This window comes from Hemicordylus capensis, chromosome 4, assembly GCF_027244095.1.
Source record: "Hemicordylus capensis ecotype Gifberg chromosome 4, rHemCap1.1.pri, whole genome shotgun sequence".
Taxonomy (NCBI): domain Eukaryota; kingdom Metazoa; phylum Chordata; class Lepidosauria; order Squamata; family Cordylidae; genus Hemicordylus; species Hemicordylus capensis.
The window spans coordinates 119015206-119041337 of record NC_069660.1 but is presented as its reverse complement, the minus strand read 5'-3'; the positions used below and the strand labels follow the sequence as shown (position 1 = coordinate 119041337).

The 26132-nt window shown below is 44.2% G+C and overlaps 1 protein-coding gene across 7 annotated transcripts in view; it reads left to right on the top strand.

The window, feature by feature from the left end:
• Positions 1-26132, top strand: part of MCOLN3 (mucolipin TRP cation channel 3) — a 45239-nt gene that overhangs the window by 3091 nt on the left and 16016 nt on the right. For 2 of the 7 annotated variants that reach the window (XM_053242801.1, XM_053242800.1), the window contains exons 1-6: positions 2958-3078; positions 13602-13825; positions 21265-21432; positions 22543-22696; positions 25235-25319; positions 25397-25493. In XM_053242801.1, the coding sequence (XP_053098776.1) occupies positions 3003-3078; positions 13602-13825; positions 21265-21432; positions 22543-22696; positions 25235-25319; positions 25397-25493 (804 nt within the window). In that variant the 5' untranslated portion in view covers positions 2958-3002. Of the gene's footprint in view, positions 1-1042; positions 2333-2445; positions 2774-2957; positions 3079-13601; positions 13826-21264; positions 21433-22542; positions 22697-25234; positions 25320-25396; positions 25494-26132 lie in introns of those variants that run through there. The other 5 variants (XM_053242797.1, XM_053242796.1, XM_053242799.1 and 2 more) reach the window with 5 other exon arrangements.

The window sequence follows — 26132 nt, the reverse complement described above, 5'->3', positions numbered from 1 at the left end:
CATTCATAATTCAGCTTAGCTTCATTCATCTGAAGATGTGGGCTGCAGTCCATGAAACCTGATGCTGAAATCAATATGTCTGCCTTTAAGTTGCTACAAGATTCTTTATTGTTTTATCAGATCAGTTAAATTGGTTCTTGTAGTCTGCTGTGTTTATTATCTTTAGTGTTTTTCTATATTGATATGTTATTTATTCATTCTTGTAAGCCACCATGTGTTTATGTTAATAGGGAAAGTTGGAGTAAAAATATGTAATTAATTAAATAAGTGTTTGTGGACTAGAGTACACTTCACCAAATGCACTAAGTGTTATCAATTGTAGATGTGTGTCACACACAGAGTTATAGAGAAAATCTATTATAGTCAGAAGCATTGTCAGCTGTGGGGCCAAAATATGCACGTCCTGTGCAAGGCCTACTGATGATACAAGTAAGCAATAATACATCTGTAAGCCTTCAAGTGCCACAAGACTCATTTTTGTGTGATGATTGTAACAGCATTACAGAGTTTCCCTGTTGGATTTTAGAACAGGAAATTGAGAGGATTGCAAAATTACTAAGTGGTAGATAAGGGTTAACATACAGAACAAGGATGTACTGGAGTAGTGAGCAAGCAGCTGAACAGAACTTCCCATTCCCAATTAACTTCACCCTGCTGCAGGTGTAGGGGTTGTTGTGAACCAAGCCTAATTTGTATGCTAGATATGCTCAGGAACTAGCATATGAAATTAGACAGGCTTCACTAGTGCCACAAAGTGACCAGTTCTTTTATATGGTAACCATGTACAGTCTGGGCACAAAGGTAGAAAGAAGACCAAAACAAAAACACTCCTAAATAATCAATGGGCTTTATTACAGAAAGTTGCTCATCAGGCTAAAATTCAAACAGGTCATCAAAATTAAACATGTTACTGATTCAAGGTGTTGTAGTGTGCCTGGCTATCATCATGTGTGTGCAATCAATAGTTACAGCTGTTTAACAAATCCTAATAACGCATTTAGAGAGAAAAGGAGGAGGAAGAGAAGGCTTAGAAAGTGGGTAGCAGTGATTAGTAGGGAGAAGGAAAATGGGGAGCAGGCTAGGCTGTGCATTAAATAGGCATCTCACCAGGTTCATGAAGAAGGCTTCAAATAAATTGTTCATTGCTGGAACTTGAGAGCGATGCAGGTTTCAGATGGAGGAGAAACATGGGTGCTGGAGAACAGGAGTGTAGGGTACAAGCTTCAAGCAGGCTGGTGGTAGTTTGTTCAGAGTAAGGTGGAGAGCGGGAGCACCATGGCTGGGAAGTCTTGACTTCTTACTGAGTAGCAGAAGTCACCGACAGTTCCTGTCCATGGAAAGAGTTCCTACTTTTAGTCCTGCAGCTTCAGCAGCAAACTCTGGGATGGCTCTTGAGCACAGATCTGCTGGCTAGGCAAAGCTTGCTGGCTCTCTGTTTGGCTTGCTCCATTTTTGTAGTTGTTTCTCCCTTTGATGTCCATTCTTGTTATGCCCCTGGGCTACTGTCTTTTAATTATCAAATTAGCTCAGGATATTTGGTCAGTCAGGGAAAACTCTATTGCTCTATTGTATTGTTCTATTGTCATTCCCCAAAACAAATCTACATCTTCTCCTACTTTGTCCCAAGAATGTTAAAAGTCAGAGGAGCTAGTGAAAGAATCAGATCTATTTGTGTGAGACAGCAATTAAATTACTTCTTGTGTATATCTATCTAGCGTGTAATTATAACAAAAGAATGTTTAAAGTAGCAACAAAAGGGGTGCATGGTTTGAGGCTAGTTAATACATTTGACCGAGGCAGAAGCATCCTTTCCAGCAGAGGTAGGGGATTACCTGAAAGCATGTTAATTTTAGCAGTGTGAGGCAGGCAATCAAGCAAGACCTATTGTGTCTCTTGTGAGTTTCACAAGTTCTAATACACAATGCTAGATTGCCCCTGCCTTCACACAAATCATTTACCAGGCAGTCATGAGGTCTGGGTGTCATGCACTGCTCAGTTCATCTGAATTTAGGCATTAACTGAAACCTTAATAAAATGGAATTCAGACACAGGCCTGAATTCTACACAATTCTGGGTGGGTAATATTGGGGTCAGGGTGTCCCCATCAGGGTGTGTGAGACCATTTTTGATACCCTTCCCTAAGCAGCACTCTGTGCTACCTGAAAATATGTCCCTAAGGACTGCACAACCCTCAGGAACATACGTTAGGGTGGCACAGAGGATATCCTGAGGCAGGGAAGGGCATCCAAAATTGCTGTTTCCCTACTCATCGGTGCATCCTTGCTCTGTATATCAGTCAAGATCCAGAAGACATGGGGGGCGGGAATACTAGGTAAGGTTTTGATGTAGTAGTTGATCCCACAGGTCTGCGGCAGCAATTTGTACAAGCTAAAGAAAAATCAGCGGCTTTCTGCAGGTCTTGTGTGATGATGCAGGGAGGCGGGACGGGAGGGAGCGTGTGCACGCAGAAACACAGCTCTAGGTTCTTCTGATCGCATTGCCTAGGCTGTGGGAGGTGGAGGCTGAGGCTGCTGATGCGGCAGGACCCGTCTTAAGTCACGTGCTGCTTCCTCAGCGGCTGCAGTCGCTGCACCGAGGCAGCTTCACCGCCACAAGCGTGTCGAGGCTTCTGGGGAAGCGTCTTCTTCGCGAGCAGGACGGATTGAGATCCACACACACGCAGCCATGAAAACGGATACCCACTGAGGAGGAGGAGGCGGCGGCTGCCGCCTGCTGAGCTGACAACGCGCACTCCCCCGCCTCTGACCTGCAGGTGAGTTGGTGTGGCGGTGCGCTGCCCCTCTCGCCGCCACCGGGCATCAGGTGTCCTTTTGCAGCGATGCTGCTAATCGGATCCCTCCTGCCGGCCCCTTGCCAAGGGGCAGCTTCTCGAAGGCGGCGCGGCCGTTGAAAGGAATCCGTCTTCAGGGTAGGCTTGTGTTAACTGATGCTGCTGGAGCGGAGCGGGGAGGAGAAAACCAGTCGGGGGAGGCAGGGAACTCATGGCAGCAGGCGGCGGAGGCGTCATCGGCTCAGCCTACGAACTGCAGCACTGCTTCTCTCGCTGTCCTTCGAAAGGTCAGTCTGGCCGGCCGGCGGGGCACTCCTCTCGCAGGGAAACGCTCCGGAGGCGAGAGCCCGCCGGTCGGAGAAACCAGGGGGGAACTTACTTTCCTCTCTTGTGGAGACGGATCATGCGTTGTGCCTTCTCTAGAGCAGCTGCAATGATGGAACTCGGGCGGGAGGCAGGCGTGGACAGACGCTCACCGACGCGTTTCCAATTAGCTTCTTCCCCATTATCCGAAGCGTACTATGAAACGAAAGAGACCGGGAAGGTTATGCCTGGTTTCTAGTCTCGAATGCCTTTAAGAGTTCATTTCATACAGCGACATTAGGAAGATTCTGTACATGCTCAGAGGCTCCGCCTAGCTTCAGGTGAATCAGAATTGAAAGCTGGCACTGGAAACAGGCTGAGCCCTGCTGCCCTCATGAGCTATGTGGTTCAGAGTAAGACCTTTCCCTTCCCACCTATAGTAAAGCTTCTGATGCATTCAAGGATTGTCATCCTACTTACATGAATCTGAAGTAATCGAATTAGTTTTAATCAATTAATTGGTTAATTCTAATTGATCACATTTGCATGTATTTGCGTATGATCGAGACACTAACTGGGAGGGGGCGTGCAGTATTTGCTTTTCGATGGTACCAGTTTTGATGCAGCCAGCATCATTTTAGAAAAGGTGTTCTGTCTGGTGTGAGAGTAAAGGGGAATACTTCTTCTCAGATGGGGCCTGTCGCCTGCAGTTTTATTTAATACTTATATTAAGATTTTTTATTTTTAAAGAGATGTGCTGCTTGAAGCCTGATTATGGCAGTGACTTTAGATAATTCAAAACATTTAAAATCAGTTACTGTAACCAATTAATTTATTAAAGGTAGCAGCCTAAAATTTTATCATTTGATTTTAGCATAATTTCTGTAAGGATGCTAATGCTATTTTTGTTTGCAACTTCTATAAAGACAGTTTCACTAATCATGTTGCCGGGAGAGGTGATGCTTCCTAATTGTTATCACTGTTGTAAGCAACTCAGTGAAATGTGATAAAAGCTATACAGTATTATTGCTTGGGCAATAAAACATTTTTTTGTGAAGGCCATCCTATTTAGATAGTTGTTATTTTATGCTTCTCTCTGTAGAAGAAAGAGATAACCTTTGTACAACTGTATCTGCTAGTGAGTGGGCAAGCTCTTCTTTGAACAACATCAATAAGGCAAGTTTCACTGAAGAGTGAGCCTTTCATTTATTTCTTGGGCTTTTTTGTTTGTTTGTTCTTTTTCGTCTGTGGAATGGCACATAAGCACTGAAGAACATAAGAATGGCCCTGCTGGATCAGGCCCAAGGCATGTCTAGTCCAGTACCGTGGCCTATAGCCCTCAGACCAGTGTTCCCTCTAACGGGGTTTCCCAGATGTTGTTGCCTACAAGTCCCAGAATCCCCAGCTGCAATGGCTTTTGCTTGGGGATTATGGGAGTTGTAGTCAACGACATCTGGACATCCCTGTTAGAGGGAACACTGCCTCAGGCTAGTAGCTATTGATAGATTGTCCTCCATGAATTTGTCTAAGCCCCTTTTAAAGCCATCCAAGCCGGTGACCATCAGCTCAACTGAAATATGGTGACCAGTACTGCACACAGTGGCTGACATGATCTGCAATCCTCCAGTGATCCAAGGAGGGTTGTGGGTTTGCAAGAAGCCTTACTTGTGGTGGATTTTAATGGTGTGATGTGTTGCAATGGTGTTGCCAAGTGTTCCGTTTGAATGTGGGAAGGCAGCACTTGGAGCACGACTCACTTTGGACCATCACTGGGAGGCAAGTCATGCACTCTCATTATAATCTACTTGGCTGGGTTGTCATGAGGCTATTCAGAGTTCCTTGGAAGAAGCATAGGTTTTGAGAGCTAAGTGTGATGTGGTAAGTCAAGGACTTGAGACTAGAACTTGGAAGATCCAGTTTCAAACTCACTCATCACCCATGAAACTCACTGGGACTAGACTTTGGGCTAGTCACTTTCTCTCTCAGCTTAACCTACCTTACAAGGTTGTTATAAGGATTAAATACAGTGCGAGGGAGGGACCTTGTATGCTGCCTTGAATTTCATGGAAGCAGAGTGATATAAAATGTAATAAATAAAACATTCTTAGAGATCTAAGGGCAAGTTTTTGCCTTTATTTCCTTCAAAACTCCCCCTTTCCAAGAAGGGTTTGGCATAGTCCCATAGTCCTCTATTGTAACAAAGTATGATACATGTAATGTCCTATATTTGGGCAATCCAAATCAAATGCATAAGCACAGCATGGGGCCGATCTGGTTTGGCAGCAATATACGTGAAAGGGATTTAGGCGTCTTAGTGGAGAACAAGTTGGACATGAGCCAGCAGTGTGATGCAGCTGCTAAAAAGGCAAATACAATCTTATGCTGCATTAATGGAAGCATAGTGTCCAGAGATAATTAAAAGTCATAGTCTCTTCTGTGCTGGTCAGACCGCACTTGGAATATGGTGTTCAAGTCTCCTTTGCTAAGCAGGGTCTGCCCTGGTTGCATTTGAATGGGAGACTACATGTGAGCACTGTAAGATATTCCCCTGAGGGCATGGGGCCACTCTGGGAAGAGCATCTAGGTTCCAGGTTCCCTCACTGGCATCTCCAAGATAGAGCTGAGAGAGGTTCCTGCCTGCAACCTTGGAGAAACCGCTGCCAGTCTGTGTAGACAATTCTGAGCTAGATGGACCAGTGGTCTGACTCAGTAGAAGGCAGCTTCCTATGTTCCTAAGGATGTTGATAAATTGGAATGGGTTCAGAGGAGGGAAGCAAAGATGGGGAGGGATCTAGAAATAAAGTCCATTGAGGGATAGTTGAAGGAGCTGTGTATGTTTAGCCTGGGGAAGAGACAATATGATAGCAAGCCAATTGGGACATCTAGGTGGGTCAAGCAAGGGTGCATTTTGGCCTCTTCATTGTTCAATATCTATGTAAATTCTTTAATCAAGGGCCTGCAGGGCTTAGATATACACCCCCCCAAAGTTGGCAGATAGACGGCTTCCTGTACTTTTATATGCAGATGATGCAGTCTTTTTGTCTCAGTCACAAGTGGGGATGAAAAGAGCTCTTAAGTCCTTAGCCTCTATTGCAAGGAGCATAGGAAGCTGCCATATACTAAATTGGACCATAGGTCCATCTAGCTCAGTGTTGTCTACAGTACACAGACTGGCAGCGGCTTCTTCAAGGTTGCAGGCAGGAATCTCTCTCAGCCCTATCTTGGAGAAGCCAGGGAGGGAGCTTGAAACCTTCTGCTCTTCCCAGAGTGGCTCCATCACCTGAGGGGAACATCTTACAGTGCTCACACGTCTAGTCTCCCATTCATATGCAGCCAGGGCGGACCCTAATTAGCAAAGAGGACAATTCATGCTTGCTACCACAATACCAGCTCTCCTAATATTAGTTCAGGAGGAGCAGCTCTCCTCTTGAAGAGCAACTGGATATTAATAATCAAAAAACCAAAGTCTTGGCCTTCTCCAACAGGAAGAAAACATATAAATGGAGGATTGACAATCATGACATTGAGCACATTAAATGTTTTAAGTATTTGGGGGTCATATTTCAGGAATCTGGGAGAAGACCGCCCAAATCAGTTATGCTGCTGCTCAGGCACAGAGAAGTACATCAGTTATTCTCAGCTTCCACGGGCAGCAAGGAGGGATGTTCATTCCAGCTGCCATCAACTTATTCAAGGCAAAGTCGATAGCTCAAATGTTATGTGGGGCACAGCTGGGACCCTATGCTAACTATTCCCTCCTGGAGTGGGTCCAAGCCAGGTTCTTAATATCTGACCCCCAAATGTATTTCTAATGCCACTCTGAGACTGGAAGTGGGTGTTACGTCGATAGAGGCCATTGCTTTGTATCTAATACTAATAAACTGGGCAATATTCAACTTATTGCCTTCTGGTCTCCTTCCCTTGGATAGGTACTGCTCAAGCTGGTGGGAGAACTGTGTTAGGAATCTCTGTACCTATGGTCTTTCACCTGAGGCAATTCTCTCTGTGGATTTGGACAGGGCCAAAGAACTTATTAAATGAAGGATCTGGGATACTGAGTTTCAGAAAGACCTTTCGAGGACATCTAGGTCATTCCACCTGCTCAGTGGTCGGATGAGAGCTCGCCCAGCAGATCATCTGTTTCTCCTTACTTTACCCAAACATAGATGGGCTTTTTTGAGAGCCCATACGATTGCTCTCCTTTCAGAATTTTTGGTTGGTAGATAGAGTAGAATTCCGTCTGAGCAGAGATATTGCCCCTGTAACTCAGATGAGATTAAGTCAGTTGTACATGTGCTCCTGAGGTGTGTCTTTTATATAGATCTTAGGTGAAGGTTAATTGACCCTCTTTTACATAATCTGCCAGGTTGATTGGACTAATTCTACATCAGATATTCGCTAATAGATGTGAATTCGTCTATTACACACACACTTGCAAAATTCTGTTGTTCTACAATACAGGTTCGTCACACTCTGCTCGCTAATGGTTAAATCAAATATGGCTATGTTTAAAATTTTATATTGTTTTAAATGTTGTGTTATTGGTCAAAGACCATAATAAAGACTGAACTGAACTGAAAGATATGATAGCTGTCTTCAAATATTGGAGGGCCGACACATAAAATAAGGAGCAGACATGTTATCTTTTGCTCCCAGGAACAGGACTAGTACCAATAGGCTGAAATTACAAGGAAGCGGCTTTAGTTTAGGCATTACGAAGAATTTCCTAACTGTAAGAGCTGTGTGACTATGGAGCTGCTTCTCTGGTTTTCAAACAAAAGCTGTACACCTATCTAGCAGGGAAGCTGTAGCATTGGTCAGGGAGTTGGGCTAGAAGACCCCTGCCTTTTCCCGGCCTAAAATTCTGTGCTTCTATGAAGCAACTGCATTTGGAGTGCTGTGTGCAGTTCTGATCACTGTATCTCAAAAAGGACATTATAGAACTGGAAGATGTGCAGAAGAGGGCAACCAAGCTGATCAGGGGCATAGAGCATCTTCCTTATGAGGCCAGACTACAACATCTGGGGCTTTTTCGTTTAGGAAAAAAGGTGACCGAGGTGAGACATGATAGAGATCTATAAAATCATGCATGCTGCAGAAAGAGTGGATGGCTAGTATTTCATTCATTCATTCATTCATTCATATACCCAAATAGAAGTTGACTTTGTATTTAAGATGATCCCCTAAAAATAGAGGTCAAATACAGATTATTACTGCATTTACCCAAAAGGAAAGGGAATTTGAATTTAAGACCATCTCCCCAGTTTCTAACATCAACGAACCTGGCGGCGGGGGCTGGGGCTAGTCGTGGATTCAGGGAAATACAGTACTGCCTCTCTGCCTTGACCAAGGCACCCAAAGCAGTTTGCAATATTAAAAATAAATGTGGTGCTTTAACCTGGCCTATATTAAGTCATCTTAAAGAAACTGGTGATGCAGAAGATGTTACCTGTTGGGCCATGGCTTAGATTTAATAGCAATATGCTTGTACTTAATAGCAACAAACGTTTCTAGTTCACATGGTGACAGAAAATGTGGAAACCAGGGACGTTCCATGTAAGCCCTAGGAAGCCCTTCAGATCAGCACCATAGCCATTTTTCATTGCAGTCATTAGGATACACCTGGGTGAGCTTATGAGGTGATCACTTAGCAACTTCTTTGCTCCTATCTGTGCTACACACTTTCTCATGTTTCTAGCCATAAAATGTAGCAGAAAATTAGTTCTTGTTGTGAGAATTGATGGCGTGGCATGTGACACTGAGTTACATTGCCTCCAACAGCTGTAGTGTGTAGCAAGTCATGGCTTGGAAGTTTTCCAGAGTCTTGTGGTTTGGGGCAAGTAAAAGTAAAAGGTAAAGTGTGCCGTCAAGTTGATTTCAACTCCTGGCACCCACAGAGCCCTGTGGTTTTCTTTGGTAGAATATAGGAGGGGTCTACCATGGCCATCTCCCGTGCAGAATGAGATGATGTCTTTCAGCATATTCCTATATCGCTGCTGCCCGATATAGGTGTTGCCCATAGTCTGGGAAACATACCAGCGGGGATTCGAACCGGCAACCTTCTGCTTGTTTGTCAAGCATTTCCAGTACAATTGTGAATTTTTAAATGTTAGCATTTTTTTGAGGGAGGGAGGATGAGGATGTTGGTGGTAGTGGTGATGATGATTTCAGAAGCCAGTTCACTTATGGCAATATGCTAGTGCCGAAATATGCTTTATCTGTTTTTAGTTATGGATGTTAGAATGGCAAGAAGAGAACTGAAGCTTCTACTTTGTAGTAAGCTACTGATTTTCCATATGTATAGGTTTTGCTTTCAGACTGAGACCTTCTTGTCTTCTATATTGACAGTAAATGACCTGAGGCTACTAGGGCAGGTGCATTGTGAGAAATATGATCTGGTTCTGTCTGTCTTCCAGACTAGAGTAAGTCCCTCTGAATTTGATGGGGAACCTATGTGGGAGGAAGCACCATTGAACTCAGTGGGTCTTACTTCAGAGTAAATGTGTTTAGGACTGGACTACATCTGACCTGAAATTTAGTGTGGGTAGCCTGCTAACTTACTATTGGCATGCAGGTAAAACTCTAAATAATTCACATGCTCTGTGCAAGAGATAGGGGTGAGGGAGGTGAAAGAAAGGTGTATCAAGACCTAAGCATCTCTGTGACATTTGTTGTTATGAACAGAGCAAACAAGATGTTGCCACTAAGGCAGAGTTTCTCAGGTGTTTCTTAGATGTATTCTACTTTCTGGGGCTCTCAGTATTGGGCAGGATCCGTTTGCAGGACTAGCCCTAGATCAAACAAAGATCCATGAAAGTAGAGTTTCTGGCACCTATTTCAGCTTTTAAATACCTTAATTTTTGTTTGTTTGCATTAATAATCTCTTTCACAACTTTGATGCACAATTTGCATGTGTGATTCATCCCTGTTGTATAAATGAACCTATGAACACATGAACCTACAAGTCTATCTGTCTTTCTGCTATGTATAAACAAATAAAAACAAAATTGTCTGTAGTCTTATAGAATTTTTATTTTGAAAATAACTGATATGCCTGGAATTCCACCTCCCATCCTAGAGCCTCAGGGAATCACCTAAGCATACCTCAATCCAGGCCTGCCCACATGTATACCAAGACTTCCAAGTATTTGTACTTCCCTTTCCTGTGCAGTTTCCCCAACTGTTTTGGATAGTTGCTGGCTCTCAATGACTTGTCTCTGAATGGGTCTTCTGAACTGGGTTGCCATTTGCTGTGTTGCACTGAGGTCTGAGTAAAGGCAACCACACAGCAATAGACAGAGACGCTCTTACCCCTGGAGGGCCTCCACAGCCCCAGCCCCCTCCCTTAGTCTGTGGTGTGGTGTGGTTACCCAGCCAAGCATGATGATATGCTTAATTTGCAGGGGAGGGAGGACCTCCAAAGGCCCTTAGGCTCCAAAATTACCTAGCTGCACCTCTGGCAATAGAAGTGGCTGCTAAGAAAGGCTAGGATAAGCAGGGGCATTTTCTCCTGTTGCTACCTAGTTGGAGAAAGTGGGCATGTCCCCAGCTAGCCACTCAGCAACTGCAGGCACCGATTGCCAGGTTGGCAATTTCTCACACACACACACACAGCTGTCCTTAGGGCAGGGCAAGCAGGATGATTGCCTTGGGCCTTCTGCTTTTAATCCCCATTAAAATCAACTGGAAAGGGACGCCACATTGGCTGTTTTGCCCCAGATTTCACACCCTACCAGGAGCTCTCTAAGGACAGTCCTGTGCGCACAAGCGCTCTCTCTCGTATTAACTGAAGGGGGAACCACCCCACAGTTTGATATTCTCCAAAATATACAAAAATCATTGGTTTATTAGCAAAATTCCAAAAGTCAGTACAGTAATACCCTTACAGGAATGCCTGTCTTAGCTATTAAGACGGATCTGATCAACAGCTAGTTTTTATATTTTTGAAGAAATGGGAAGAACAGTCACTATAGTTCCTTTGTCCTGGGAGCTGGTAGTCCTCAGTACAGGAACGGATAGGGACATCTGACAACTTGGCATTTGCCGTAAGGGTCACTAGCTAGCACTGTGTTCATGCTGGCCCACGGGCAGCTTCTCCATGAGGCAAGAAGAGTCAACGGCCGCAGGGAGAGGGTGCACCACGGAGCGGCAAGTGCAGATGCCCCACCTCCTTCTGTGGGGCACCCACCGCTACCCACCCGCCTGCATGTTACCCACCCACCTGCTCCCCCGCCCCAACTTCACCTCTGTTGTGAGGTGTTCCTCATCTCAGCCTGCTCTCTCCTTACCAGTGTCACCTGTCAGGCCAGAAGCACCTTGCTCCTCTTCTCCCTCACTTTTCGAGCATGAATTCTGCCCTTGCTGCGGGACTGGATGGAGCGCATGACTGCTTGTTCCTTGCTGTTTCAGGCAGAGTGCGCTGCCACCAGTTTTACTGGTCTTTGTCTCTCACTATCACTGCTGCACTCTCCCCTCCTTTAGCAAGCCTGTCTGCTTGGGGTGATGGAGGGGAGTGTGCCATGGCAGCAGCAAGAGACAGGACAGAGCCAGCAAAACTAGAGACAATAGGCATTGCCTGATGCAGCAAGGAATAAGCAGCGGTGTGCACCAGCCCCAGAGTGTGCACCCAAAAGGTGAGGGGGAAGAGGGGTGGTGTCACCATCAGTTTCTGACCTTGAGGATGGGGCCAGGGAGGAGAGCACGGAGCTGTGCCAGTGCTCAGCTGGCAAGAGGAGGACAAGGTGATATGTTGCCTCTGGGCTGACCTCTGCAGCATTGGCAGAGAAGAGGATCTCTCTCTCCTGCGTGCACCCCCCCCCATATGGCAAAATGTAGAGCTACAGCAGGGAATGAGCTACATGAATAATCCTCGTTGAAGCTAAGCATACTCAATGCATGGATAGCTGTTGACATAGCATTTTCTGAGGATCCCACCCTTTAATCCTCTGGGCTTCACCCCCACCCCCCAGCAGGGCTGGTATAACAATGTTTCCTGGGCTCTACAAATCCATCCATCTGCTCCTGCTTCAGTTCAACCTGAAATCTGTTCTGTACCTAGCAGAATCTAATTAAAAATTTCTATGACAAGTCTGCATAAAAGCTCCTGCACTCCTTCCAAAGACAGAGTGCTGGACTTGGGGGCTTCATCATCATGCCCCATTTCTTCTCCTCGCCCTTTGATGCATATTATTATTATTATTATTATTATTATTATTATTATTATTATTACATTTATATCCCCCTCTTCCTCCAAGGAGCCCAGAGCGGTGTACTACATACTTAAGTTTCTCTTAATAACAACCCTGTGAGGTAGGTTAGGCTGAGAGAGAAGTGACTGGCCCAGAGTCACCCAGCAAGTCTCATGGCTGAATGGGGATTTGAACTCGGGTCTCCCCGGTCCTAGTCCAGCACTCTAACCACTATACGACGCTGGCTAACTTTTAATTAATTAATTAGACTTAATTATATTAATTTATTTAATAATTAATAATTTTAATAATTAATATTAATTTAATTAATTAATTCATTAATTAATTAGGCTTACTTTGCAACACACATTATTAAATCTAGATTATTTATTTATTATTTCTTTGTGTAAACTGCTCTGAGCCACTTTTGGAAGGGCGGTATAGAAAATAAATAAATAAATACATAAATATAATAATAAATAATGATTGTGAGAATCAGGACAAGATCACACCACTTCAATTGGAGACATGCAGGGCCGGGCATACTATGAAGCAGGCTACTTCAGGTGGCAGATTTGGGGCACGTTTTCGGGGTCAGCACTGCAACCCGCCCATCACTCTCCCCATGAATAACTTGCAGAGGAAGGCAGGAAGGCACAGTATAATCATAACGCCCTCCCTCATCACCTTCCTTCCTTTTCTGTTAGCCAAAGAGAACAAAGGGAGAGGGGCTCCATTTGTTTCTCCACTTCTGGCAGCAAAATGTCTTGGGCCAGCACTGGCTGTGGGAGACAGATCATGCTCTGAACAGATAGTGCGTGGTATATGACTTAAAGATAAGATCCAAATAAGCATGTTTGTAGACGTCTAGGTTTTAAAGAAATCAACTTTACATATCTTCTGACATATCCACAACTTTTTTAGAAATGGGAAAAATGATAGGTTCTGTAAAAATGTTGTGTTTATGGAAAATGTTTCCTTTGTTTGGTTCTAAAAATAGAGCTTTCTCTGAGTGAAACATGGGAACCATGGGTGAATTAATTTTTCTCAACTCTTAAGGAATGGATCCTTCTCTGCTGTGCTTAATTGGTAACTTAACAGTTTGATCCTTTGAGTTAGTTGGCACATGGGATGGGTCTGTGTATGGATTTTCTGACCAGTTGATACTTCTGGACTGTAATTTGCCAACACTCCCTTTAAGCAGACTAGCCCAAGCTCCTGCTTTAGACATGCTCATAGCCACCTGTGCAATAGTTTCTGTTAGTCATTCCAGGATTGCTAATTTATCTCCAGTTTAACCAGGGGCTTCTACATTCCAGCAATGGAAAATCCTGAAGTGGTTGTAAGCAGCTGCAGTTCTCATGATGACGAATACAGCTACAAGCAACGTCCATCGATGTGCCAGGAATTGCTTCTGGAAGATCAGCTGAAAAGGAAACTTAAATTCTTCTTCATGAACCCATGTGAAAAATTCTGGGCTCGAGGGAGAAAGCCTTGGAAGCTTGGGATACAGCTTCTGAAAATAGCAATGGTTACCATCCAGGTGAGTGTGGGAGAAAGTACATGCCCCCCTTTGATTTTAATAGTCTTTTGTTATTGGAACTTATAGACCTAAGAAGTTATTGCAGCTGAAGTGGTGATCACTGATTTAACGCCTTCTCTTATATGAGAAATATATTTCCACAACTACTTGGAATACTAATTGAAACCTGAAAATTTAAACAAATAAAATTTAATTTAAAAGGGGAACTAATTTGGGCAATACATCGTCCGGCCCTCTCAGGCACATGGGACAGGAGCATGAGTGCACAAGTATTGCTGTCTCCTAATCATGAGAGGACAGGGTGACCTCATAGTAGGATTCATAGTAGCACTCATTGAAAGGTGGTTCAGACAAACTGCTCCTTCATGCAGTTAGGCAGTGTTAATGAAACTGTTCCAGGGTGATTGGTGAACACACCTAAATTTGCATTTGGGCTTGCGTGGGGAAATTAGCTCAGAAAGGAACAGTTCTATGTCAGATTGAATTTGCGCAAAGTTGTGGACCCAGGAAATGACTGAACTGAGGCAAGATTTAAGTTTCAAAATCAAGTTTTTATTGGAGGGAGGGGTAGAGTAGAAAGAAATGTGTGGTTAAAAATTGCTACTAAAGATACGTTCAGTGGCAAAGAGGCATTTTAACTTGAAGTCCTAATTGTATAAATTCCCAGATGGGCAAGAGAAAGAGGCTTTTTAGAGAGGGAGGTGATGGATTTAGGAAAAAAGGAATAGGGATAGAGATGGGCCCAGTGAGGGGCAAACGTTCATATCTCCTGATCTGAACCAAGAGACTTCAGAGATCCTGGAACAATGGAAGGATCTCGTTCCTCAGGTACAGCTCGATCAGAGGCAGGGGCAAAAAGGTTGGAGGGGTTAGTTGACAGAGCTGAATCCACGAGGGTGCTTCCTCTGTGGAACCAGGTTCCTATGTTGGCAAGGATGACTGAGCAGATCAGGCTAGGCAAGAAAGCCGATCTGGAGAGTGGCACTGCTGAGTTAACTGGCACACTCGCTTGCTGCTATCCTTTGTGAAAGTTGGGGAGGGGCCCAGGCAGTTCATTGAGTGTAGAATGGCCCTAGCTGGAAGTTAACCTGCTTTAGCTAACTTCTGGGGTCTGCTTAGGGTATCCCAGATAGAGGGTGTGCATCTGCTCCCCTTTCCAATTTGCTTGTTAGCAGCCAAATCTAGGGGTGACGGGCCACTGTCAACTGTGACCTGTCCCCATGTGCCACAAACGGAGAGCTCACAATGCTGTGAGGCTCCTGAGCATGTCCAGAGTGAGATCTCCAAGCATGGAGACTCAAACACAAGCGAGGGGGCTTCTGGGAGCTGGTAGAAAAGCATTGCTAGTAACGGCAGTGGTGTGTCCGATGAAGGGGAGATGTGCATACCAACCCTTCTCCCCTATGTGACTCGATTGGGCTCATCAGAATATTGTCTGAACTGGGCCATTGTTGATGAGAACGTTTTAAACCTTGAAATTCATTAAAGGGGAAATTGCCCAAACATTCTCATATCATGAATGCTTTTGGAAAAAATCATTTCATTCAGATACTAGGACTGGACATATACATGGGGCCAGTCTTATAGCTACTGGTCCGTCTTCAGCCCTGTGGGTCAGCAAGATTATGGACAAAATAAGCTCTATGTGGAAGTAGAGAATTAAAGATGTTAGGTTTGAAATTACAGTGGCTGACATACTGCACAAGAGTGTGTTAGCCTAATCTGCATTTGTGCAAATTGTGTCACATGAGTAAGCCCATTATTTCCAATAGGCTTACACTTGTGCAACATAGTTTGCACAAACTACACAAATTTGACATTATTAGGCTGCCATACTCTTGTGCCGTATGTCAACCAGAAAACCCATTGCCTGCAGTTGGGCAGCAAATGTACTAGTAGTAAATGCTCATTGCCTGGGAAATGATGGAGGGTGAGTTATAGTGTGAAGAATATGTAATGAATAAGGAATATACAAATATCTTACCATGTCATCTTCACCAAACTACCTCAAAGAGAATAGTGTAGCTCTAACGTGAAAAAGTGTCCTTGTGCTACAGTAGACAAGAGAATGATATATTAAACAGGTGAGGAAGCTACTGCCCTTTGTAGCAATCAGGCTGGGTGATGATAAACACAGATTATCTTGATTGTGACATTGTAAAATAGGAGGAGCACCAACAACCCTTCCCTTTCTATATGCTCAGTTCAGAACCTAATATTAACAACTTCTATCTCCTGCTCCCAAGAGCAAGAGGGATGTACTGTAATTCTATTTTGCTGTGTTAAGTCAGTGCTAGGAACTATTACACACCCACACCCTTTTTCTTATTTCAAGTAGAATTGGGGAGTGGTTAGTGGTTGGATAGAGCAGCTATGCTCCTCCATTCTGAAGAGTAAAGCTCATTAATCTGAACAATGGGAAAGGTAGGCTTTTGATCTACAGTGCCCATGTAGCAGGAAGCCATGAAATCATCATGTACTAAGGGAGAAGATATGGGAGAGGCTGGTGGAGTAACAAAAAGACGCCTTTTGTTGTTTTAATTTGTGTTTTCTCCTTTGCTGCCTAAGGGAATCTCATTGTTAGTTGCTGTACCAATGTGTGGTTAGGCCAGCAACTTTTGTTTTGAAGAATAAAACTTCTGAAAGCTTCAGTTTCTCTGAAGAGATCTTGTTCTGATGGGGATTTGAACCCCTGTCTCCCCATTCCTAGTATGATATTAACCATGATGTCACACAGGCTCCTTTAGCTTAGCCTGCATTTAGGTGCACTGGGGCTCCTCTTCTGGTGGCTGCTGCCACTGTGTTTTGATCCTACAAATTCCCATATCTAATGTATGTTTGTTTGTTTATCATATTTATATACCATCTGATATATACATCTCTAGGAAGTTTTTCACACCCGGCTTGTATGTATGTATTATTTATATTTATATCCCGCTCTTCCTCCAAGGAGCCCAGAGCGATGTACTACATACTCAAGTTTCTCTTCACAACAACCCTGTGAAGTAGGTTAGGCTGAGAGAGAAGTGACTGGCCCAGAGTCACTCAGCTAGTATCATGGCTGAATGGGGATTTGAACTTGGGTTTCCCCAGTGGTATGCATTCACATATCAGCCAAATTTACCCACAAATCCCTGCGAGCTATCAGGGAGCAGTTCACACACAATTTGGGGTTTTCATCGCACGTTAGAGTGTAGCCCAATTTATATCCGGAGTAAAAAAAATCCACTTTTTTCATTGTGTGTGGTTTTTTTTTTTGCTTGAAACTCACAGTAAAAACTCGCAGAAACCCTGTGGTAAAGCCTGCTGTCTGGGAAAGCTCTAGGTGGTGTATACAGTCCAAACTGCAATATAAAATAAAAACAAACCAGTTCCACAGATTAAAAAAATTCACAGAATGAAAAAAATTCACAGAATAAAAACAAAAACACACCAGTTCCACAGATTAAAAAAATTCACAGAATAAAACAAACAGTTCAAAATTAATTTTAACTGAAAGCCTGGGGAAACAGGTGTATCTTAAGGGTCTTCTTAAAAGCAATCAGGGATGGAGAAGCTCTTATTTTGACAGGGAGTGCACTCCAAAGCCCTGGGGCAGCCACAGCGAAGGCCCAGCCCTGAGTTGCTACCAGATGAGCCCACAACAACCATAACTGGACCTCCCCAGATGTTCTTCATAGGCAGCAGGATTCATGACAAAGAAGGTGGTGTCTTAAATACCCTGGACCCAGGAGTGGATTAACCTTTTTGCTGCCCATAGGCAAAAAGGCTTTTGCCACCCTTAAAAAAGAAGAAGAAAAACTCCGGCGGGGGTGAGGGGAAAGTCCCCCCTTTTACTTTGATTTGAAAAAAGCCATGGCAGTGGACCAGGCAAGGAGAAAGTTCTCCTTTTGTCCCTAATGATTGCTGGTGGCAGACCCTGGCCATTCAGTCAGCTATCAGGAGGGGAGGAGGAAGGAGCTGGATTCACTGCTGCCGCCCACACAGTGGGCTTAGAGGTTAAAAAAAGGGGCGCTATGGCTCTCCCCCCTCAGCAGCTGCAGCCACCCATCACTGCTGTGCCCCATTCCACCGCCAGCAATCTTTAGGGGCAAGAGGGATGAATTTCCCCTCGCCCGGTCACCAACCCCCTCCCTGCAGCTACTGCTGCCACCACTCCTCGAATTTTGCCGCTGTAGGCAGACGCCTTCTGTCTCTGGATTAATCCATGCCTCCGTGGACCTAAGCCATTCAGGGCTTTACAGGGGCGGATCCAGGATGAAATTACCCCCTTGGATTTTCTCTCTCTTGCAAATACACTAGGTCAGGGATGTCAAACTCAAATCTGGCGGAGGGCCAGATTGGATTCTGACGAACCTCTGGGGAGCTGCACATAGTCTTACACCACTTCATACCCACCTCACACCACTTTCTGTCTGCCTCTTTGCCCATTTCTCTCATTTCCTTTCTCCCCCGGCCCTTGCCCCGCCATTTAAATTAGCTGAATGCACTACTTTTTACACCAAAACACACTCAGAGGAATATTGAATTTATATATATATATATATATATATATATATATATATATATATATATATATATGAAATTCTGAACAACATACCTGCCGATACCAGATTTTGCATATATCATCCTGCCACTTTTCCCGCTTCCTCTTTCCCTTACAGAGGTGTTGCTAGGTACTTAAAAGATCCATGGCTTGGGCCGAGAGAGTCTGCCTGGGGCCCACAGCCTCCCCACATTTTGATAATTAAATCGTTTCATGCTTTCTAAAGGTATCCAACATTCTCCTCCCCACTAGTTTACTTCACTGCTAACAATTAATCTCCTTTTCCTCCTCCAATCAATATGCACACATTGTTTAGAACCAGTATGGTGTAGTGATTAGAGTGTTAAGACTAGGACTTCCCCAGTCAGTCATGAAACCTGCTGCAGGACTTTCAGCTTTTTTACATCTATGACAGCAGCAAGCAGTCCAGTTTTCATTTTGTTTAAGCAAAAAGCATCAACTATAGTGTATGTCTATACACTACAGTGTATATACAGTGTGTATAGTGTGTGTCTATAATAAAAAGCCACCAATTTGGTTTCAAACAGGACAGCAGAATGGCATATATGTTTACCCCAATTTCATAGGATTGAAAGACAACCAAGTATTTCATTGGCAAGAGAGTTTTTAAAATGAGTTTTTTGAGATCTGATTTGCAAAACCTTATTTTGAAGCAAGTGTATAAAAATAGACTTTTGGTGGTGGAGAAGGCTTAATGTTCATTTTAGCAAGTTATGAAGCTACTTTCAAAAAGTTAGGAACATAGGAAACTGCCATATACTGAGTCAGACCATTAGTCTATCTAGCTCAGTATTGTCTTCACAGACTGGCAGTGGCTTCTCCAAGGTTGGGCTATTTTAGTCCATTACAAGCTTATTAATATGTAAGTTGTATATGAGCTACTGTTACTAGCACAAAGCAAAATAAAATAGTAATGATTGTAAGGGGGGAAATGTTTGAGAAATAACCATTTTCTCATATTTTGCTATTTAAGCCATCGTTGTTGCTAAAAAAGCAGCATATTTTCCACAAGAATATATATTGTTGGGATGGAGAGGGTTTTTCTTACAATTTTGCTTCAGAACTGGAAAAGATTTTTTAAGTGTAAAACTCTCACACAAACAAAGAAACACATGCACACAAATTGAGATTACTTCGTGTGAAACACACATGGGTGGGGGTGGGAAGAGGAATACAATGGTTTAAGCAAGGGGTTGCTTGCTTAATCTCTCTCTCTCTCTCTCTCACACACACACACACACACACACACACACACACAAAACAGACCGATAAGGGTTGGGGTTTTTATGTTTTACTTTCCGGGGGTGAGGGGGTGGGGAGACAAGCTCAGCAGCCAGCAACTCCATTCCCCTCGTGGCAAATTGCAGTACATTCAGAGGCAGGCCAGAGTAGGGGAGGAGCGCAGGATAACAAATCAGGCTGCTGTTGCTTGCTGCTGCTCCCCCTGCTGGCAGAGAGCAGGAATAGCAGCAAAAAGTAAAGTTAGTTAACCCTTTTTTTGTCGCGGCCTCCGCTGAGGTACTGCTAATCTGGATCTAAATTCACAGGGGGTGCAACTGTACCCTTGCCCCCACCCCTGGATCCACCCCTGGGGCTTTATACATAATGACCAGCACTTTGTATTTTACTCAGAAACATATTGGCAGCCAGTGCAGTTCATTTAGAATATGATCCCTTTGGGTTGTCCCGGAGACCAACCTGGCTGCCGCATTCTGGACCAGTTGTAGTTTCTGGACTACATACAAAGACAGCCCCACATAGAGTGCATTACAGTAGTTGAGCCTGGAAGCTAACAACATATGCACCACTGTTTTAAGGTTATTTACCTCTAGGGATGTGCGGACCGGTTTGGGGTCGAACTGAACCACCCCCCAGTTCCGTGGGACTGGAACCAGACCGCCAGATCCGTTCCGGCTGGTCCATGAATTTTCTTTTCTTTTCTTTTAAAAATTAAAGTATATTTAAAATACCTTTAGCCCCTTCGAGGGGCTTGCTGAGGCCGCGGGGGGGTTTTAACATCTGCGCGGGTTCCCTCTCCCCCCCGCCGGCTGTCCTTATCACCTCCGCGGCCCACCGCGGCCGGGTAATTGACCATTTTCAGCCCTTTCGGACCTCTGTATGAGCGTGCAGCTGCCATTTTGACAACCGCTGCACATGCACCAATGCCCTCTGCGAGGCCATGGCCTCGCAGAGGGCATTGGCACATGCGAGGCAGCTGCCAAAATAAGGACAGCTGGTGGCGGGAGAGGGAACCCGCACGGACCCCCACCCCTCGCGGCCTCAGCAAGCCCCCTGTAGGGGCTAAAGGTATTTTAAATATACTTTAATTTAAAAAATAAATAAATAAAATTCACGGACTGGTCCAGGACCAGACCGGACCAGGGGTTCGATGGGGTGCCAGCCGGTTCCATGCACAACCCTATTTAACTCCAGAAATGGGCATAGCTGACATACCAGCCAAAGCTGATAAAAAGAAATTGAATGAATGAATGAATGAACGAACTCCTGGCCACTGCCTCAACCTGAGAAACCAGGGAGAGTTTGGGATACAAGAGCATTCCCAGACTATAAACCTCTAGGGGAGTGTAACCCCATCAAGAACAGGCTGATCGAAACCATCTCTTGGGGTTTGACCCTCACAATCAGTAGCTCCATCTTACTTCAATTCAACATGAGTATGCTATTCCCCATCCAGCCCATTACTGCCTTCAAGCAGGCATTTAGGGAAATTATGCGGAACAGACTTGGCTCTAGCTGTGCATGCATGAATGATTATATCATTGTAGAGAGAGGTACAATGTTGAACCTGCTAATATCTACATTTGCCTATAATCTAAATGCCATCACCAGTTTTTGTGTGTGTTGCTTTCAGCTCGTAATTTTTGGGTTAAGCAACCAAATGGTGGTTGCATTTAAAGAAGAAAACACAGTGGCTTTTAAACATCTCTTCCTGAAAGGCTATACAGATAGAATGGATGACACCTATGCAGTGTATACACAAATGGATGTCTATGATCAGATCTCCTTTGCAATAAATCAGGTAAGTCTTTTATTATTGTGTCTGTATAACAACTGCAGACATTTTACACAAGCGTGAAATTTTCTGTTACATTTAAGTAAAGCTTTAAAAATGAAACAGCTGCTCCAGAAATCAGTTTTGGACAATTGAACAGAAATGGGTAGCTTGACAAACACATGCAAATAAATCTGTTTTCTGTAATTAATAATACAACAAAAGCAGGGTTTTGTGTTTTGGAGTTGCCTATGAAAAGTTTCTCAGTGGGCTGAAGCCATTGCCCATGGTTGTCCTAAGCATTTTATAGGAAACAGGCAAATTGAACATCCTGTAAAGTGTTGGTTCTCATTTCACACACATTGTAGGGGTGTGCAGAACCAGTTCAAATTGGCCCGGTTCAGCCGGTTTGAACTTGAACCAGACTGCCCCCACCAAAAGGGGCCTGTTCTAAGTTCAAACCGAACTGGGCCCAGTTCAGAGGGCTTGTAAAGGGAAATCTGGTAAGCAAAGGGTATCCCTAACCAGCAAGCAAAGGTTGAAAGGGCAGGCAAGTTGAAAGGGCAGGCGTGGGGGCAAGAGGGCACCTTACCCACAGTGGCACGGCAGCAGCGGCTCCTCAGTGGCAGCAGCTCCTCTAGGTCCTGCTGGCAGGGGCCCAGTTCCAGCATGTGCTACTAGGGTGGGAGCGCTGGCGGGGCCGAGAGGAGCCACCACAGGTAAGGTGCCCTCTTGCCTGCCCGCCCACCATTTCAGAGTCAGGAATCCCTTTTGCTTATAACAAGCAACCCTACCTGGATGCTCGTTACGAGCATCCCAAACCAGGCCGAACCAGTTCAACCTGGCTCAGCTGGACGAACCAAACTGCTGGCTGGTTCTAATGAACTGGTTTGCGGACCAGCAGTTCAATTCAAATTCAGTTTAAATTCAAACCAAACTACCTAGAACAGTTCAGTGTGCACTGCGCACTCCTAACACGTTGTCCATACAATTTTAACTGCATTCAAACCCTGCTAAGAAATCAACCCTAAATCTGTCCTGGTGGTAACCATTAATCATAGCCTTCACATGTTGATCTGAATGTTCATAAGGTCCTCAGATACCTTATTGGTTAACTGGCTGTTGCTTTTGGCTTAGTATTTACAGCTGCGCGCCATATCTGTTGGAAATCATGCCTATGAAAAGAGAGGAGCTGAAGAGACCGCTATGGCTATTTGCCAGTACTTCTACAAGCGTGGAACCATCTCCCCTGGAAATGATACTTTTGATATTGATCCAGAAATTGAAACTGGTGACATTCCTAACTACTCAAATCTTTGTGTGTGAGAGAAATAAGTTAAAAAGTTGTAGTTTTGAAGGGAAAAAATGGTTGTAATCAATAATATATAGTATCAGGTATTCTGTTCATCAGTCACATCACTGATAAAGGTGTGGAGTCCTGAGATATATAGGGAAGCATTCACAGTGTTTCATGAACAGGGAGGTTCTTTTCTATGGTCTAGTTTGGATGATACTGTCCCCACCCACACAATTAAGAAGGGATAAGTACAGTCATCTCTCACCAACCGCGGGTTTCCCAATTGCAGTTTTGAGTATCCGTGATTGGGAAATTGCGGCAGTTCACCACACCAACCACAACCTGAGTATCTGTGGTTTGGCATGATTTTTTCAGTTTGGGTTTTTCCCCTCACAATTTTGGGGGGTCAAGGTCATTTTGGGGCATCAGGAGGTTATTTGGGGGGGTCCTCTTCACTCCTCTTACTGATTCCTGGTGATTTGGGGGGGATTTCCCCCAACTTTTAACTGTATTTTGCAGTCCTTTCATGACGATTCCCTTAACCCCCTGTTTGCCATTGATTTCAATGGCTCTCCAACCACGAATTAGCCAACCGCGAGGTTTTCCCGGAATTGGACCCTCATGGTTGGCGAGGGATGACTGTATACCCATCCCGATGTGCTGGACATCCTCCCTGTGTACTGGGATATGTCTCCCAGCATATTCCTTTATTGCGTGGGGGCATTTAATCTTAATGGGCCCTTTACACAAGCATATGTAGAGGGAGCATTTGGATAAAAAGACGTGCTTGGGCTGGTAGTGGGATGTCAGTGGAGGATGTTCTGATGGGTGCGCACTTGGCATGTCCCCTTCTTGATTTCATGGGTAGGGATGGTATCATCTGAACTAGCCCACCAAGGAGAAAAATGTGCACACATAAAGTAATCCTCTGGATTGTGGCCATGCAGCATAAATGTGGATCTGCATCAGAGCTGGAACTGGCTGCTTCATCAAAACAGGAAGAGAGACTGGTATTGTATAGGAGTATCCTGCCACTCCCCAATTCAGATGCCAGTCATGTAATCTGAACAGACTGGTGATCAACATGCACTTTGGGCTTAACCTTGGATATTATCTGACACCTGTGGAATCATCCTAAGTGGAAGTTGGGATTGCAAACCTGTTTCTAAAGCAATACATACGGAAGTTGTAAAAGCATCGGGGCGGGGGTCAGGAAGAATATCTGTGACTTTCTATGGAAGGAGTGTGATTTACAGGCTGTGGTGTTAATTGGTATGTTAATTGGTTAACAAGCAGCAAACCAGTATGTTAATTGGTTATTAACCAAGTTAAGCAGATATGTTATTGGTTAACAAGTAGTAAGCAATATTTCTGATCACAATAGTTCTGATCCAAGGCAGATATGCTGTAAGTAGTCTGGTTCAAAAATCTATTGAGTTTGTTCACTGAGAAATTAAAGGATTAAGCTTTTTCATATTGAGAGATAGAACTTTTTCATATTATTCCACATGTGTGCACTTATATGAATAATTAAAATTATATTGAATCAGCACATTAGAAAATGTAATAGTTTTTGAGCGTGAGAGATGGAGCATTTTTAAACTACTCTGTGCTGCTGTGTTGAGCCTAGGGTAGAAATGTCCTACATCTGTATTCTACAGAGCCCTATTATTGAGACGTGTGTGTGTGTGTGTAGGTAGAAGGCCTGGAACCACCCAACTCCCTCACATGGGGTGGGTGGCTATGATAGTTCTAGCCTCCCCTAATAGCACGAGGCACTATAATAAAGTGAATGTTTGTTTAATTTATTTAAAATATTGACATGCCGCTATTCTTCATAAATGAATACATGGTGGCTTACAACAAAGTTCATTAAAAACCAGAATAAAACAAGAATAAGAGTAAAAACAACAGTAAAACAAGAGTCTCTAAAATCGTAGAAATGCAGGATAAGACAGTCATTAAAACAAGGCAAATAAGGGGAAGGCCTACTGAATTTTTTCTTTAAGTCTCCAACTTTCATTTAAAAGTAAGCCGGGAGGGGGCAAGCCTAAGATCAAGGGGCAGGGAGTTCCAGAGAGCCAGGGCCACCACTGACCAGGCATACTGATGCGTAACCAGCAGTCGTGCATTCATAATATGGTGGGACGCGCAGGAGAGCCTCTCTACATGATCTCATCTGCAGAGCTGTAAGGGCTTCATGGGTGTGATACAGATGTGACTGAGCTGAGGAACACATTTGTTTCTTGAAATATCTTCTCTAGACTGGTAGATGTCCTTTGCCTGTCCAGAACACACAAGGTAGTAGTACAGTAACCTTTGTGTGAACTACAGAAAACCTGATTGCTTTTCCTTACAAGTGAAACTGGGAGGAAAGGTTTTATATCATGCCTGAATTAAAATGGATTAGGCCACTGAGGGCCAGATCAGGCCCAAGGGACAGCCAGTTGTCCTTCCTAGAAGTAGGTTCTTCTTTACTTTCTGAGATGCTTGAATACCTTCCATATCGTCTGTGTCTACTTCTTTCTGCAGAATGCTTTTATGTGGAGCCCATGCTGCCCTTGGAAAATGGGACATTGAGGAAGAGCCCTTTCAACTTCACTCTTGACTTCCATAGGTGAGGTGGAATATCAGCTGTTTGTGTTCTTTCATGTTGTGGATAATGGCAAAATAAAATTCCAAACTGTCTTCTAGACTTGTGACTGTGCAGCTCACATTCAAATTGAAGGCTATCAATCTCCAGACAGTTCGTCACCATGAACTTCCGGACTGCTATGATTTCACTCTGACGGTAAGCAGAAGCTTCACTTAAAAGATTCTCACTTACTGTATGGTCCCAACTGGTTACTAGTTTTAGGGCCACTTTGAGGATGGGGTGGAGTGGATGACCTCCTAAAAGCGAACTGTTGGTATGTCCCATGGCCACACTGCATCTTGTTTGGTAGTGGGGTGGGGAGGAAGGAGATGGGTGGTACCCATAATAAATCTAGCTTTGTTCTAGGCCTGCTCAACTTCGGCCCTCCTGCAGATGTTGGCCTACAATTCCCATAATCCCTGGCTATTGGCTGCTGTGGCTGAGAATTATGGGAGTTGTAGTCCAAAAACAGCTGGGGGGCCTAAGTTGGGCAGGCCTGCTTTAGACACAGTTCCTGTGATCTAGTGCCAGTTCATCTATCCATCCGGGAGACCAGAGGCCTATTTTGAATAACGTTCTAGGGTCTGTCAACCATTTCAGAAGTATGGGCTTCCCTGAGATCTCTAGCATTGCTGACACTGACTGAAACTCGTCCTGTAGATTCCCTTCCTCCCCAGTATTTTTCACATTACCAAGCAATTAAGAGCTCCAGGATTGCTTTCAATAATCATCTGGAGACTGAGGCTAATTCCTGGAGATTCCAGGCAATTCCTGGAGGGTTGGCAACCCCAGGAT